The sequence below is a fragment of the Ananas comosus genome, linkage group 5, assembly GCF_001540865.1.
Source record: "Ananas comosus cultivar F153 linkage group 5, ASM154086v1, whole genome shotgun sequence".
Taxonomy (NCBI): domain Eukaryota; kingdom Viridiplantae; phylum Streptophyta; class Magnoliopsida; order Poales; family Bromeliaceae; genus Ananas; species Ananas comosus.
In genome coordinates, this window is record NC_033625.1 from 3,745,406 (window position 1) to 3,763,169 (window position 17,764).

A 17,764-nucleotide genomic window follows, 5' to 3' on the forward strand; every position below is an offset into this window, starting at 1 on the left:
AGCAATGCCATATGTACACTTATTAAGTTTAATTTTTTTAAAAAAATTTAATAATAATTTTTTATTGTATGATAAGTTTAGTCACCAACTATATTTAAACCTTTAAAACCAGAGTATTCAAAAAGTCCCGTAGATTGTTTGCATGAACAAATCTGATTATTGTCATCACTATGCAGGAATAGTTTTCTATTCTAATTTGAAACCTCGTCCATCACCAAAGTTTTGCAACTACCAAGCAGCAACAGGAAAAAATGTCAATTTTCTTTATGTATTAATTTGGAGTCATTTGAGCGCTTTATTTGCACATTACAGGTACTTATTTTCACTATTCTAGTAGATAACAATAGGAATTCTCACAACATGCTTCTTTGACACCCATTTAATGTCTCCTTTCGCATCGCCAGTCTTGGCGGTCGACCAATTCATGCTTATCGTGAAGCTCTTCTTCTCTTTTGCCGCAGAGAACTTTAACGTCCTTGGCGACACATCTATTGATATGCCCTCGGGCATGCTGATATCGATCGTATACGTCGAGTACTCTCCTTCTTCCACATTCGTCACCGTCCTATTCACCGTAAGCCTGCCTAACTCTTGGCTCACAACAAGAGATGGGTAATTCAGCTCGGCCTCCGTGATTTTCTTTACCGTCGAACAAGGAACCTTTTTGCCAGTGATCAACTCTACATTCTTATCTTCGTAATCCAACCCACAAAGATAAGCTACGTAATCGTCGACATCAGTATCGTAGACTAGGCCGGGATTCATAGCTTTCGAAGCATTCACATGCCCTGCACCCATGGCGAAGAAGCTTGCAGAATTTCGCGCTTCGTCCCTTATCAGATTGCTGTCGTTGTCTGCTATATCTGCTGTTGTCATGATTGCCGACTTGATTGCTGCAGGTGACCAATCTGTATGTGCAGCTTTAATCAGCGCAGCAATACCGCTTAGATGGGGAGTGGACATTGAAGTTCCGGATATGATGTTGAAAGTCCGGTTAGTCGAATTTTTGGTGGATGAGCCAACGTCGGAAGGCCATGCTGCAAGAACATTCACTCCAGGGCCGAGGATATCGGGTTTTAGAATACCAGGGCTTTGGCCACTAGGCCCTCTAGAAGAGAAGAAAGCGATAACAGGAGCCGGAGAAGTTCCTAGGCATGTACCATTGAAAGAAATTGAGGCGACCGGTTTATTCGTCGAGTTCAGGTAGTTCCTCAAATTCGACGCGCCTTCAAAGTTGATGCGAGACGCCGGGAGAGAGTAAGCTTCCGCGATGGTGGTGTCTCCCTCTTCCTCCTGGTTCAAGATTACTATTCCAGCACCGCCTCCTTTCTTAACTATATAGTCCAGATAGGCCCTCGACATGGTCTTCTCGCAGGCGACGAACTTTCCTTTCACGTTACCAAAAACGACGTTATCGAAATTGCAATCGCCACCTCTCGCACTTGTTGGGTCTACAAGAGGAAGCATGGTCGACGGAAAGTCGGGAGGCTGGAAGAGTGATTCACCAAGAAGCTCTCGTCCGTTACCGAGCTTCACGATCGCTTTTATCTGTCGATCCATCGTGCTTGCCCCTACTGTAAGGATCCACGGGGCCTCATTGCTAAGCGAGGTGTTTGCCGGGCCGGAGTTACCTGCTGCGCAACTTACAAAGATTCCCCTCTTGACCGCGCGGAAGGCACCGACTGCGATCACGTCGTCGTGAAAAGGACGCGAAATGCCCCCTAGTGAGAGAGACAACACGTCCACCCCGTCGTTGATAGCCTCGTCCATTCCGGCTAGGACGTCAGATGCAAAGCATCCCATAGAAACGCAAACTTGGTATATCGCTAGATGAGCGTGCGGTGCCGTGCCAGCGGCCGTGCCATTGCCATTTCCAAGTACTGTTGCATTCTTGACGAAGTTCCCTGCAGCCGTGCTTGCGGTGTGAGTACCATGTCCAAGCGTGTCAGTACTCATGTCCACCTTGCGACCTTCGAAAAATCGTTTCGCCCCTATGAGTTTGTTATTACAGTGAAATTTTGGGTCACAGGATCCCTTCCATTTAGAAGGCGGAGGCAGCAGTCCTTCATCGCCGAACGAAGGATGATCAGGTGTGATCCCGGTGTCGAGCAGTCCTATGATGATCCCTTTGCCCATGCCGTAGTTCCTCCAGGGTCCGTCGTCCGTCTGTAGCCCCAGGAAGTCGGGAGTGCGCGTAGTCAAGAGAGGCAGCACGCGATCAGGATAGGCTTTTAGAAAGTTGTCATTCTTCTCCATGTCCTTCACTTCATCCTCCGTAAGATTTGCAGCAAAGCCAATAATGGCTTCGCTGTAAGCGTATATAAACCGAGAATCTGTCGAGTTTGTAGTGGCCGCCGGTAGGAATGACTTGTACCAGTTCATCAGATCCTCAAAGCGGCTCATCGTCGAGTTCTCGGGGGGGCGAACATGAACAATGTACGTTCGTCGTTGTGTGACGTCTCCTGTTATAGAAACATCGTTGTTCATGACGACGATCGTAGCGCTAGAAAAGGAGAAGAGGATAGCAAGCAAGATGGGAAATTTTAAACTGTAGTTCTCCATGATGCAATTGAACTACAAGTAATTGAGTGTATGTGAGCTCTTTTCTTTTTATTTATAGGCATTTTGCGTGGTGCCAGGATTACGGGCAAGTGGTGAATAAAAGTAAAAAGTTTTAACAATTTCAGATTGATTTTTGGCCATACCATTGGTCAGAGGAGATGGCAAATTAAAGTAGTGAGATTATATCTTAATTGCAAAAGTCTTTTATTATATCAAATTAAATTAGTAGATTAATTTGAAGAGGACAAAATGCGTCTTCAATTCAGGAGAATACAATGCTAATTACTGCTTGCGGACACTAAGAACGTCAAAGGCAGTTAAAGCTGTACAGACTTTTTTTTTTTTTTTTAAGAGATAGATAGTATGTTACCCGTTTTATTTATTTTATTTAGAAATAAACTTAGCTGAAAATGTGAATCAATTATCAACTAGGATTCGAATTTGGGATCTCGGATACCAACTATCAAGTCCTTTACTACTTGCATGCTCTAGGGACGGTCAGCCTGTACAGACTTTGTTCTTTTCGGAAAGCGAACTATCTGAACTTTCGCTCATCTGAAAATAACTATCCAATTTTCTAAGCTTTTGATTTTACTAACCGACCATGAGAAATTGTTGTTCGTGCTATATATTTATATATTATAGAATTAGGCTAGAATAATATTAATAATAAAACGCTCTTTTCACTATCAAGTTTTTAACCCTTGGATGAAAAATTGTAGGGTTAGAATGATATTAGTCGGTTAGAGTTGAGTAGTCCCCCTAGGTTTGAGTGGTCCCCACTCGGTTATAGTATTTAATCCAATGATTAGAAATAATGAAAAGAATTGATCCAAAGGCTAAAAAACTGGTAGCAATAATGAGATTTTGCTNATATATATATAGAGAGAGAGAGAGAGTAGGGCTGCTATACTATTATGAGTATTGGACCATTCGTACTCATAAGTTGTTTTTTATGATGGAACTTCCGAATCGACGATCCACTCCGTTAAATATGATCTAAAGTATTTGAAACTTCTAGAAAATAAATTTCATAATTTTTCGAAATTATAAGAAAGTCCATCAAGCGGGTATAAAATGAACAGTGAAAATCGAACGATGTCTTAAAAATGGATGATCGGATCCTTCAATTCAAGATCAGAGTTATTGATCTCTATCTATATAGTGAATAGAATTTTCTATCAAAAATTCAACAAATTTCGATTCTTTTACACCGTTAAACTAGTAAGTATTCCATACCGGCCGTTAAAAATTGTCCAATTTGTGACCTCTTGATCGTAAGGTAAATGATGTCGAAAAATTATGAAATTTGATTTCTAGAAGTTTTAAATGCTATAAATAACGTTTAACGGTGTGGATCGTCGATTCGGAAGCTCTATCATCGAAAACAACCTATGAGTACGAAGGCAATCGTACTCATAATAGTACAGTAGCCGGACCATATATATATATATATATATATATATATATATATATATATATATATATATATATATATATATATTGATCGTAACCCTAGCTGCTTTGTAGAATGTGTAAAATAAGGCATGAAATCGTTAAAGGTGGAAAAGTGGGAAAGTACGGATTATACGCAGACATGAGCTAGGCCGAAAGGCGTTGGAAAATATACAAATATAGAAATATATTTCTCTGTTTTTATGTTGTACAGGAATTGTATATCTTATCCAATTAGTCGATTAATGCTACGAGTTATCACTTACAAAAATATATAAAATATTCTTCAATCAGACTCTTGATCATGTGAAATATATTCTGCCCACAACTCCAAACTGACCTAAGATTATACCACACTTAAAAAAGAATTAGAGAATCAAATTTGCTAAACAATAAACAAGGACTTGTTCCTTGGGATGACATCTAAATTATTTGACTAGGATTACATTTAAGTTTTTCCTTCATCTATTTGGAGCAGGACCAGCCAGGAGATTCCTATCAAAATAGGTCTCACCACAATGCCTATCCTTTAATTTGTTATAAAGGATTTATAATATGAGAATTTATTCCCAAAAATGGTAGTAAATTAGGAGCACCAACCATATCAGTAATGCAGGATAATTGACTACCAGGCCTTGCTTTTCTCATGTTATCAAATATTATATCAATTCCCTTCATGGAAATAAGAGTTAATATTGCATGCTAAAGCAGTCTATATAATTACCATAGTAAAAACATCCAAATCATAGTTTTTTTTTTTTTGAGAAAATGTAGTAAGCTACCCACTTCATTCAATAAGTGGAAATGAACTAAGCGATACAGGGTGGAAGCAGCTAGGGCTTCCGAAGAAGACGAAAGTTAATAAAAGAAAAAAAGAGAGCACAATGAAACAAAAGGAGAGAGAAAAGAACAAGCACAATAGGTGGAACCCAGGTGCTCAGAGGTACTCGGACCACTCACCTAACAAAAGTATCAGCCTTTCGGAAGAATGAAAAACGTTGTGTGTCTTAGCTCGAAAGATGATATTATTTCTTTCCGTCCACACGACCCACCAAATTCCAGCTAGGCGGGTAAAGCTTCTTGACCTCAAAGCAGCGTCGGTGATGTTGCCAGTTTAATCCATAGATCTCGAACATCCCCTAGGGCATCAGGCGGTGGCACCTGTCCCTCTGTGGTAAGTAGGAGGTAGCGAAAGAAGAGACAGTTGGAGAAAAGGTTATCGCAGTTTTTCGCGGGGAAAGCGCAGAAGACGCAGTGCTGATCCACCCTCATTCCGCGGGCCAGCAATCTATCAGACGTGGGTAATCTTTTCCGAAGCAGCAACCAAATGAAGGTTTTGATTTTGAGTGAAATTTTCAAGCGCCAGATAAGATGGTTAATTGAGTCCCTGTGCCCTGAGTCAGTAAGGAAATTGTAAAGGGATTGCACAGAGAACTGTTGATTCGAAGTCCACCTCCATTTGAGTGATCTGATATGTTTTGTGGGGTACTGCATATGAGCAGATCTTTGAACTGAGTCATCTACCGACGGCTTTCACCCGAAGCTGACACCAAAAGGCCTTGACAGATGAAGCGCCATCTCCAGCCACTAGTGAACCAGCACTGAGAGATTCTGGCGTTCTGGTGCCTGATTTGGGCGAACATTAAATTTGCACTGTAGATACATATATTTGCACTGATAACATTAAATTTGCTCTAGTTCCCAACAAAATTCGGTAGTTGGGATGCCGGGGCATAGAGTTCCTTAAATTTGCTCAAAAAGTAGCACCATAGAGTAGATCAAGACGGCAATGTTCTAGCTTAGAGGCGACAAAGCATCCGGACCTAATGGTTTTCCTATAAGTTTCTATCAGACCTTTTGGGATGTCATCAAGAAAGATATCTATTTGAACTTCCAAGAGCATTATGAGCGATGGCTTTCTACATGTGTTGTTGACTACACATATGTATGTCTTATCCCGAAAAAAGAAGGTGCGGTGAGGGCCAATGATTTTAGACCTATTAGTTTCCTGAACGGGATTCAAATAATTATTTCTAAGGTCTTAGCAAATAGACAAGAGGGGTTTATGCAGGACCTCATCTCTACTTCATTGTCGGCGTTTTTAAAAAGGAGACTCTTGGCCGACGCGTTTGTAACTGCCAACGAGCTAGTGGCTTGGTGTTATAAGGAGGCTGTAGAGGGGGTAAAAGTAGACTTTGAGAAGGCTTATGATAAAGTCAGCTAGTCTTTTCTCAGAAAGGTATTAGAGTTGCTGGGTTCTAATGATAAATGATATGGATGGGTTAGTAAGTATATTTGTAACTCTATATTGGCAGTTCTCGTTAACAACGTGGCAACTAATTGGATCAAAACTAAAAGAGGAGTGTGACAAGGCGACCCTCTATCTCCTCACCTTTTTCTTCTTGTGGTCGAGTGTCTCGCCAGGATGACTGAAAGGGCCGAAAGTCTAATCTTTTCAATTGGATCCACTAGAGATAGCTCAGTAACTTTGATACATGCAAATGATACCTTTTTCTTTTATGAGACGAGAAAAAGATATATAACTAATCATAAGTTCTTGTGGAATCTTTTTGAGTAGGCTTCTGAAATCTAGATTAATAAAGAGAAGTCCGGGTTATTTTATATGGAGTGTAAGAGTGGAAAAGTCATTAGACTTGCCGGTATCTTGCACTGCAAAGTTGAAAATTTGCCTCGCACCTCGATGAGTTCCACGTATTCCCATTTATTGAGAACGTCATTATCGTCTGGGAGGGGTACTCAAACTGACGCTTTGAAGGCACAAATAATGGCAGCGGCCATGTGGTGGATGATCCGACGCAAAAAAAATAACGTTAATTTTAGAAATCTATCTACCGACACTATCTTAACCGCTCATCGTGTTGGTGTGTTGGTAAAGAAATGGGCTGACTTTTGTAGAGCTGGATGACATCTGCGTTTGTTAGACTTTTTGATTCGATGTTTGTATTTGCTTTTTTTCTGCTTTTCTTTTTAAGCCTTTTTTCTATTGATTTTTCTTTTTCCTGAGGCCCTTGCTGCCTCACTCTATGCAGTTAAATTTATTTGCTTAATGAATGAAGCAGGTAGCGTACTATTTTCTTCTTAAGAATAAAAATAAAAATAACTTATAACTTAGACAATATCAATTTCCTTCACATAAAGTGGACCATGCTTAGATAGGACTCTTTTGGTAGTAAACATCTTTTTAATTGAAATGTTTCAATTTCACAATTTATTTACTCCTCGTGAGGTTTTATTATATTTGCTATTGGAAAAGCGCACACTCGAAAGTAATTATATGAGTTCCTATGTGAATAGTAAATAATATATTAATATATCTAATTTGCCAATAATAAATAAATCACTTTACTAATGTAGTGATTCAGTCACTATTTTTTTTTTTTTCGAGAGAGAAAGGTAGTATATTGTTAGTTTTATTTATTTTTTAAAAAATAAACTTTAATTGAAAATGTAAAATAACTAGATTTCTAATTTGAAATCTCGAATACCAACCACTAAGTCTTTTGCCGCTTGCGCTAGGAACGGTCAGTGATTTAGTCGTTGGTTATTATAGAAGATCATGATTTGATTCAACTTGATCAGTGGCGACAAAAGCAAAATTATGTTTTTCAAATCTATCTAGAAGTGGACGTCATAAGTAAGTGCAAAATTAATGGAGCCTTCACAAATTTAAGTGCATCCTCTTTAAGCAAAGGGAGTCCTATCGTCACTTCCTCACAATTTCAACGGACATACAAGAATATTAACCTTATCTGAAAGACTTGAGGACCTTGGCACCAAATTTAAGGATTTAGATATATTATAATAAAGTGTATATTTATTAATTAAAGTGGAGTCCCCAATACATTTCCAAGAAGATTTCCGTAAGTTATAAATAAATAAATACTAAAATTGAAGATGTAGAATATGTGGTGCCTTTCTTTTCATGTCCTCGACCTAGAAGAGAGAGCCCTGATACCCTGTCCTTGTAACTTAGTTAAATACATGCCAGCTATACGCTACCAGAAAACAAAAAGAAAAAAAGAAAAAAAAAAGTGTAGATCTTATGCTCTTTGTTCCATAGGTTAAGTATTATAAAAAAAAAAAAAAAAATTGACAATATAAAGAGCAATAATTATATTTAAATAATAGAGTGTAAGATCTACATTTCTTTTTAAAGTGTATATATAGTATTCTTCTTGACTTATATAAAGTGAAAATACTAAAATCTGAATAGTTTTACGTCAGATAATGCAGGACTATCTTTCAACATGCAAGGATTAGTCATTTTGTCTGATCGATTTGTCTTAACTATGCAAATTTGTTGGATCGAAATTATTAATCTAAAAATACTAAAGTCAAATTATTAATAATAATTTTGTGTCATTTGATTGGCGTTAAGTGGGGCATAGTAGAAAAGAAAGAGCTAACTATTAATAATAATTATTAATAGTTAGCTAAAGTCCACCAACAACTGTCTCAAATTATGTGATAGTAGGGATAAGTGGGGCATAATAGGAAAGAAAGAGCTAACTATCATCTCCTCTTCTTGGTGGGCTTTATGGTTGGAGCGAAATATAAGAATTTTCAACCATAAAAAACTTTTGTTGAGACAGCTGTTGGTGGACGTATACGTGCTCAAGAATATGTGGGATCAGTATTGTGTGTAGTGTTTTTTTTTTTTCCTCTGCGAAGCCACGATGCTTCACTCTGTTGCTAAATTCATCTTATTACTGAATAAAGCGGTAGCATGCTACCTTTCTCTCTCAAAAAAAAAAAAAAAAAAAAAAAAAAAAAAAAATGCTTAATCTTACTCTTCCATGGAATCCTTCACTGTGTCGGATGGATGGCGAGACTAACATGGGGTCATTTGATTGTGTTTTGCACTTTGAATCAGTGCTCATTTATTAGTGTTATTGTGACCAAATTGTAACTGGAAGAAGCGATTCTGAATAAAATTAGGAAAAACTCAGCCCTAAAAAAAACTCAGTAGTCTCTACTAATACGTCACCATATAAAATCGACTGGATCTAAAAAACTGTGACCCACACCAAACGGAATAAATTATTTCGTATTAAACTTTTGCTTATATATATTATCTAACAAATCACAGAGAGAGAAAAAGAGAGTTTTTTGGTCTTAAAAATTACGAGCAATAAAAAAAAAAACAACAACAAGATTACCTATACACCTATAGATTATGTGTTAATCTTACATCCCGCTTAGCAAAAATCACTATTTTTCTGCTAATCAAATTAACTTTTTTAAATACTCAAATGATAATTTTTTTTTTATAAATGCAGTATAAATATGGTGTAAAATTTACGTAAAGTACTAACAAAGCCAAAAATGTAGTTAAGTTTTGGAATCTTGCATCGTGCTGATCGAATGTCAGATCACCAACTGTGGCTTCTCATCCGGCATCTATTTGCCATTTGAATGTATAAGTTTAATCTGCAGAAGTGGGCGGGCCCAAGCACAAAAGACAATCTGCAGGGTGATGATGGCGGGTGTTATCTCCTCCTCCGAATCTGCCTTTCTAAAGGGTCGCTTTATTCTCGACTCGTTCATAACTGTAAGAGAGTTAGTTGGGTGGTGCTCGAAAACCGGTGAGGAGGGTATTGGTGTGAAAGTCGCTTTCGAGAAGGCCTATGACAAGGTCAATTGGATGTTTCTCAAGCAGATTATGATTTGGTTGGGGGCGAATTTGAAATGGTGTAGGTGGGTGGAACAGTATTTTGGCAACGCTAAAATTACAATCCGGGTAAATGGGTTCCCCTCTGAGTGGATTAAAGGGAAAAGATGGTTAAGGCAAGGTGATCCACTATCGCCCTATCTTTTTGTCCTAGGAGCGAAGGGCCTTGCTCGAATGACTGATAGGGCAATTAGAAATCAGATGCTTGTTGGGTTGGGCCCCAGGGTGGAGGATAAGATTGTTCTTATTCACTGACCGTCCTTAGAGCAAGTGGCAAAAGGTTTGGTAGTTGGTACCTCCTAAGTTCAAATCCTAGTTGATTCACATTTCCAGCTAAGTTTATTTCTAAATGAAATAAACGAAGCGGATAGCGTGCTACGTATCTCTCAAAAAAAAAAAAAGAAAAAAAGATTGCTCTTATTCAATATGCAAATGATACTATTTTTTTTGTGCGAAAAGACATTATGTACGAAGTCTTTTCTTTATCTGGCAACTTTTTGGTTGGGAATCGGGGTTGTGTATTAATGAGAAGTCTGAGCTTTTCTATTTGGGGCATGATCGTGTTAGAGGGGATAGGTTAGCTTGCATGCTCGAGTGCAAGTTGGGTGCTTTTCCAACGAGGTATCTAGGCTTGCCACTGTCCAATAAGGGTCTCAAAAGGGAGGATCGGTGGCCACTGATTAGCAAGTTCGAGAAAAAAATTGAAGGGTGGCAGACGAAACTCCTCTCTAAAGGGGGACGCTTGGTCTTGGTGAATTCAATTCTGTCTAATCTCCCGATCTTCTATTGTTCAATTTTTAAAGCGCCTAAATGGCTTGTGAATTGAATCGAGTGTCTTAGAATAGCCTTTTTCTGGCGGGGGACAAGTTCTGTGAGTCGGGGCCACTGTCTGGTTCACTGGAAGGCAGTATGTCGGGCCAAGAAGGATGGCGGGCTGTGAATTAGAGATTTGGAGATTATGAATATCGTGCTCTTGGCAAAATGGTAGTGGCGTTTTCTGTCGGATACGCTTCTTCAATGGTGCAACCTTATCAGGGATCTATATTATTCTAGACGAAAACCACTTGGGGAGGGGACTTCTTTTAGGCCTATCTCGCAATAGTGGAGGGACGTTTTGGCAGTGAGAGATGTGTTTATGTGTCGTTTAGCATTCTCGCTTGGAAACGATTGTACCATTAGATTCTGGTCAAATATCTGGCTCGGGGAAGTTCCCCTCCGGACTTTATTTCCACACTTATATTTTGGAGTGTCTTACAAGGATTGCTTAGTTGTGGATTGTTTCGTAGGAGGGGAATGGGATTGGGGGCGCATTCTTGCAGGTTTAGTACCTGAGTCCCAGTTAGATGTAGACTTGGTGCGGGAGTTTATGAACTTCCTTTTTGGTACCTCCCCAACATCGCAGAAGGATGAGGTCCAGTAGAGATGGTCCCTTTCCCAATCCTGTTCTGTTAGATCCCTTTACGATTTTTTGCAAGATGGGGGAGCTAGAGACCTTTCCACTTCCCAATTGTGGAAGGTGTTGATTCCACTTAAAGTCAAAATCTTCGTCTGGTTAGTTCTTAGGTGTAGGATTCTCACGATTGACAATATGCGTAAAAGAGGGTGGCAGGGAAAGAGTGTGCGTACTTTATTGCGAAGATTCGAAGACAATAGATCACCTATTCGTCCACTGCACGTCTACTAAAATGCTGCTGATGAGCCTCCTGGTCAACAAGGGTGCACTACTGCCCCCTCGATTAATCTCCTTTGCGAGACGACAAGTTTGACGTCATGCACCCTCCATAAAAAGGAACTATCGACTTTGGCTACCATCTGGTGGGTTGTATGGCGAAAGAGGAACAAACGAATTTTTCAAAATAAAAAAATTGGCCTGCACCAACCGCAGATGGAGATTAGAGACCTTGGGAGGTTGTGGGAACAACACCAAGTGCCTTAAGTTTTTGGGGTGTAGTTGAGTGTGCCTTATTCTCTCCTCTTTCCGCTTACTTGTTATTTTGTTATTTTTTTCTTTCCAATTTTCTTTCTCTTTCTATGTCGCTTTATTGCCGCAAACTTGTAGCTAAGTTCATATTTTTATTGAATAAAATGGAAGCATACTATTTTTTCACAAAAAAATAAATATTTGTATAAATAGTACAAGGACATATTTAACTACTAGTAATGTTGGTGCATTAGCAAATGTGGTTTCAACCATATGTATGAATAAATTAAACAACTTCACTATATATATTAATAAATTAACAGCTTATATAAGAATAGCATTTTCGATAACATTCTAGAGAGTTCAAAGTAGTACGCGCGTCTTCTTGTATTTTATGTTTTCAATCCAATCCTTTAACTTTAAGAAGGACAAAAATGCTGTAGTAATGCAGGTAGATTGATGCGCGGGGAGCTTGGATGTATGACAGCAAATTAATGCATTTGGTTGCATGCAATCGGACCACTCTTTTTTTTCTTTTCTTTTTTTTGCTTTGGGTTCCCACCCTAAAATAATTCAATATTGGAGACAACGGTAAGTGCACCCGTTGTGTTCAGACGATCACATTCGAATTATATATTTAGCCATCTCCATACAATAATTTTTTAAAAAAAAATAGCACGTTATCTGTTTTATTTATTAAAATAATAAATTGGGCTACATGGATGAGATATCCAGAACCTCAAAGAAGAGGTGTAAAAAAAATAAATAAATAAATAATTCATGCGAAAGTAGGACGGCTAGAAGTATGTACACAAAGCTCCTAACGATTTCAGCAGCTCTTTCATTATATATTTATCCTCCATACAATAATTAGTAACAACTGTTTTCCAATACAAGCTTTGGACTGTAGGGACTAAAATATAATAACACGTGATGGATGATTAGTGAAGTGCAGTACACGCAGATAAACCGGGATAAAATATTTTATAGAAACAGTTTCTGCAGTACTGAAACGGTCTCATCCATCGTCCATCATGTCAACTACACACCACTCCGATCCTTTTTTTTCCTTTATATATGCAAGAAGATCCAGCACCTCTACACATGCACTTTCTTTTGGCTAACTAGGATTAGTGATCTCCCACCATTCTGGGAGGAGAGAGAGAGAGAATGGAAGGGAGAGGGAATCATGATGCGGTGGAGATGAAGAGAGTAGAAGCTTTAAGTATTGAAAGAGGGGAGGTTCTAAAGAGTCCTCAGAAGCTGGAAGATGAGTATGGGACTACTACAGCTCATGCTGTTGATCAAGGTTTGTTATTTGCTCCATATATTTGTATCTATTTTGTATCTCTATGTATATATCAGCATATATATATATATATATATATATATATATATATATATATATATATATATNATATATATAATCAAATCCCATGTAGAGAGGGAGGAAATGTCAATACTCTTTCCGATCCTGATATGAGAGTGCGTGATTCAAACGAAGGATGCACTAACAAAATTAAAATTTGAAAAGTTAATTTTAGGCTTGAATCCGGTACTTCCTTTGTGTTATGATTTTAAATCTCTTTTATTACTCATGCCATAGTACATATCAGAGACAGACTCGCACATGGACACCGACTATCCCTAGTGCAAGTGGCAAAAGAGCTTGGTAGTTGGTATCCGAGACTCAAGTTCGAATTCTAATTGATTTATATTTTTAGTTAAGTTTATTTCTAAATGAAATAAACGGTAAACGAAGCAGATAGCATACTACCTTTCTCTCTCTCGAAAAAAAAAAAAAAAAAAAAAAAAAAAAAGAAGACTGGCACATGGACATGATTTTAATATTTTATATTTAACACGTAAACCTGTAGATTCATGGGAGCAAGTGGGGCTGATGTTGGTAACTTCGTTCAACTGCGCCTATGTGTTGAGCTTCTCCAACCTGATGCTGGTTCCTCTGGGCTGGGCCTGGGGCCTCGCCTGCCTCGTCGTCATCGGCGTCTACGCCTTCTACGGCAACTGGCTCCTTGCCGGCCTCCACTTCGTCGACGGCCAACGATTCATCCGCTACCGAGATCTCATGGGATACGTCTTCGGTCAGTATACAAATAAATTAATCAGCGTAAATAAATAAACATTCTTTTCGCTCTCGCTTCTCCTCTTACTTTTGATCTTGCACTAACCACAAGGATATAACATCACTAACAAGTCAATCACCGAACAATAAATTTTGATTCAAAGTTTAATTCATATTTGCAATTTAAATTTATTTTGAAAAAATAAACACAATACTTTTTTTTTCCTAAAGTAGAAAAAAAAGAAACTGGTGGATGGACAATAATGTCATTGGCATTTATAACGTGATAATTATAAAAATCATCTCGAAGCTCGCGAGAGTCACATGCCCTTTTTTTAAATTTTTTTTTAGTGACTATAATCCAAACAAATGAGCAAGTCCAAGTACATCAAAAATTAATACTATGAAAATACGAATTAATTAGAATTCGAATTTAAAATTTCAGACGTCAATCATCAAATTTTTAAAATTAATAAAATATTATTTTTCTAATTATAAAACCATACCGATAATATTATATTTCTTATTATTTTTTTATGGTATTTTTCTATTGTACGAAAAACCTACTTTGTTTAAATTATCTTACACGTCTACATTAGTGAACAGAGAAGATGACTAGCATATTTGGAAATTGGCGACCCTTTCGCATAGGACAAAATTGGGAAAAAAAAAAAATAGAGAGAAAGAAATAGAGACCAAGAAAAAAAGGGAGAGATTTTTGGTTAAACAAAGAATAAAAGTTAAAGCAATTATTGAACTTTGACTTGTAAGAACGTAAGATGTAGTATGTGAAGCCAACGTTGGATACTTGTTTTCTCACCTTACTTTGGAATTATTATACCGGAAGTTAGCGTCTTTCTAAACTGAATCAAAGTACAATATGGTTGAGCAACCCTTAAGTATAGTATAGCATCCGTTTCGTTTTATTTTTTAAAAAATAAATTTAGGTAAAAATATGAATCAACTAGAATTCAAACTTAGAACCTCAAATATCAATCATCAATCTCTTCGTCACTTACGTTAGGGACAGTCGGCATTATAATATTCCAATTGAAAGCCAACTGCGACCGTTATAGTAGCATATTATTCACTTCATTTTTTTTTCAGAAATAAAATTACTTTAAAATATCAAGCAATTGTGCTTTAAACTTAAGATCATCAATTCTTTTGCCATTCGTGCTAAAAACTGTCTGTAAAGCCAACGTATTATTAGTAGATATATATTATGTGGATTTATTAAGATGTACTTATTCTTATTGGTATTGATCATAGTACATACTGTATCAAAAAACTTAGTTAAAGAACAAAGAAACACTGCATTATTTGTTCAACGTCTAGCAAACGGATAACTAAGGATGTGGTTACGATTTCTTTTTGCTTTTTTTTTTTTCCGTAGCTAACAGATCCATCTCTTGTTGTCTACTTAAGAAAAAAATTATGATTTTTCAAAATAGTTAATGATTTATTATATAATTCAAAATGTTTTCTTTTATTGATTTTGTAGGGAGGAAAATGTATTATCTCACATGGTTCCTGCAATTCATGACCCTACTTCTTGGAAATATGGGTTTTATTCTTCTAGGAGGAAAAGCATTGAAGGTACTTCAATTTCTTACACAAAAGTTAGTTAGAAAGAGACCACTAGTTTATTTATTCTTCAAATTTTACATATTTAATTCTAACACAAGGTTCAGGAAGTAAAATGCTATTGGATTTAGAATTGAGGACTTTAAATACGACAAGATTTAATTTTTGCAGTTCCTTTGACAAAATTTTCTTGTAATCAGGAAATCAATTCAGAGTTCAGTGATTCTCCGATGAGGCTCCAGCTGTTCATCGCGGCGACTGGCCTTGTTTACTTCATTTTCGCATACTTTGTGCCCACAATGTCAGATATGAGAAATTATCTAGCGACCTCGGCGATCCTCACGGTCATCTATGATGTTGCTATCCTAGTGATCGTAATCAAAGACGGTAATCAACGCGAATTTAGTTTTCCCGGGCTTAAATTTGTTTGATGATGTATAATTCTTTCACGTGTCTTAATTTCTTACTTGTGATGTATGTGATCAAATGAAGGAAAATCAAATAAAACGAAGGATTACAGAATTCACGGAAGCCAAGCAGACAAAGTTTTCAATGCCTTCGGTGCGGTTGCCGCGATTCTTGTCTGCAACACCTCTGGCCTGCTGCCAGAGATACAGGTACATATGTTGCAGTAGAGTAGAAACCACGAAGCGGCGTTTCGATTTCGACGACGCGAATGTTATATAACTTACCGAGCACTTCTTTTGCTGCAATCGTTTTTACTGCAGTCGACTCTTCGCAAGCCAGCAGTTGCGAATATGAGGAAAGCATTGACGATGCAATTTACGGTCGGCCTCGCAATTTACTACGGAGTGAGCATAGCTGGTTACTGGGCATACGGAGCTTCAGTTTCGGAGTATCTTCCGAACCAGTTGAGTGGCCCTAAATGGGCAATTGTGCTGATCAATTCCACTGCTTTTCTGCAGAGCATAGTCTCCCAACATGTAAAGTTTCCATTCCAAAAGCAATTACAAATTTAAAGATTGAAATTTAATGATAAACCAGTCACTAACAAGTTCATATATTTGTTATGAGATCAGATGTTCTGCGTGCCGATTCATGAGGCACTAGACACAAGATATCAGAGACTGGAAGAGGGCATGTTCTCAAAGTATAACCTTTTCCGCCGCTTCTGCTGCCGCGTGTTTCTTTTCGGGTTTAACTCGTTCGTGACGGCCTTGTTTCCCTTCATGGGAGATTTTGTGAACCTCTTTGGATCTTTCACTCTCTTTCCACTGACATTTGTGTTCCCTAGCATGGTTTTTATCAAGGTATGAACTGCTAATACGCGAAACCAGTTCCCCGAAAAGCGCAAAATTTTTTCTTCTTAGTCTAATTCTGAAATTGCTGATCCTCACTAATGCAGATTAGGGGGAAGATTGCTCGAAGAGAGCAAAAGATCTGGCATTGGATGAATATAATTTTGTCCTCGCTGCTATCCATCGTTACCACTGCCGCTGCCGTTCGATTGATCATAAATAATGTTAAAATTTACCATTTTTTCGCAGATACATGACGACTTCAGATTTCAGAGATCGATACCTGCAGTTAGTTTGAAATGTCATGGCCATGATTCTTTTGTTTGCTTGGAGAGAAAAAAAAAAACAACCACCTTGAGAATGCATATAAATAGGTGAAGAAAATGTAATTAAGCTTCAAATATGGAGCAAAATAAGGTGATAAGAAGAAGTGGTCGTCAACAGTTTATGGATTTGCGATAACATACAGTTACATTTGAACTTGTAATGTTGTTTTTATCGATTCTACTTCAGATGAATTTCTACTTGAAACACTGGACTAATGTGTGATTAGTTAGAATGGATTTATTTACATTCAAAAGCTATAAAAAGTACTTCAGGAAAATTGTGCAGAGTAAGAATGAGAAATGAATTTTAGATACAAGCAGCTTCATTCTGGCCGCATTCTTTGCCTTTCAATTTATGTTCTTTTTTCTTACTATTGATGTGACAGTAGCTCCAGGCCCAACCACAAATTAAGGTCAAATTTAGGCACCGGTTTAAAATATTTAATAATTGTTTGATATGGATATTTCCTCGTGCCATAGAAAGCTATAACGTTTTGCTTTTGAAAAAACTTTAATACTTATTATATTTGGAGGATTAGTAATTTTTTGTTTTAAAGAAAATAATATGTTAATTTAGTTGAAAATATAAAGTGACCTGGTCAGGGTCTCGGATATCAACCATTAAACTTTTGCTATTTTGCACTAGGAATAATTGATAGAATAGTATTTCAATCTACAAAATAATTTATTTTATTTTAAAAAATAATTTAAAAATAAAATATACTATTCAATTTAGACATTTGATTGCACAATTGATAATTAAACCATTGGTTTCCCACTTTTACCTGATTTCTATTTTAGTCCTCAATTTTTATCTTATTGCCATCACATGCGTGACTTGTAGAATTACCAGCAATATAAGTCACTGACTTTTTTGAT

General features: G+C 37.4%; 2 protein-coding genes across 2 annotated transcripts; one reads left to right on the forward strand and one right to left on the reverse strand.

The window, feature by feature from the left end:
- LOC109709777 (subtilisin-like protease SBT1.7) lies at nt 331-2,382 on the reverse strand. The gene has a single exon (XM_020232095.1). The coding sequence runs from the start codon at nt 2,380-2,382 to the stop codon at nt 331-333; it is 2,052 nt and encodes a 683-aa protein (XP_020087684.1).
- Nucleotides 12,668-17,092, forward strand: LOC109710082 (proline transporter 1-like). Its single transcript, XM_020232504.1, has 8 exons — nt 12,668-12,939; nt 13,508-13,732; nt 15,218-15,312; nt 15,501-15,687; nt 15,793-15,917; nt 16,029-16,244; nt 16,341-16,571; nt 16,667-17,092. The coding sequence occupies exons 1-8, from the start codon at nt 12,801-12,803 to the stop codon at nt 16,814-16,816; spliced, it is 1,368 nt and encodes a 455-aa protein (XP_020088093.1). The 5' UTR covers nt 12,668-12,800; the 3' UTR covers nt 16,817-17,092.

Coding starts and splice junctions, on each gene's coding strand:
- LOC109709777 (XM_020232095.1), bottom strand. CDS start 2,382: ATGAACTGGTACAAGTCATTCCTACCGGCGGCCACTACAAACTCGACA.
- LOC109710082 (XM_020232504.1), top strand. CDS start 12,801: ATGGAAGGGAGAGGGAATCATGATGCGGTGGAGATGAAGAGAGTAGAA. Junction 15,688..15,792: donor AGTGATCGTAATCAAAGACG/GTAATCAACGCG, acceptor GATCAAATGAAG/GAAAATCAAATAAAACGAAG. Junction 16,245..16,340: donor AGAGCATAGTCTCCCAACAT/GTAAAGTTTCCA, acceptor TTATGAGATCAG/ATGTTCTGCGTGCCGATTCA.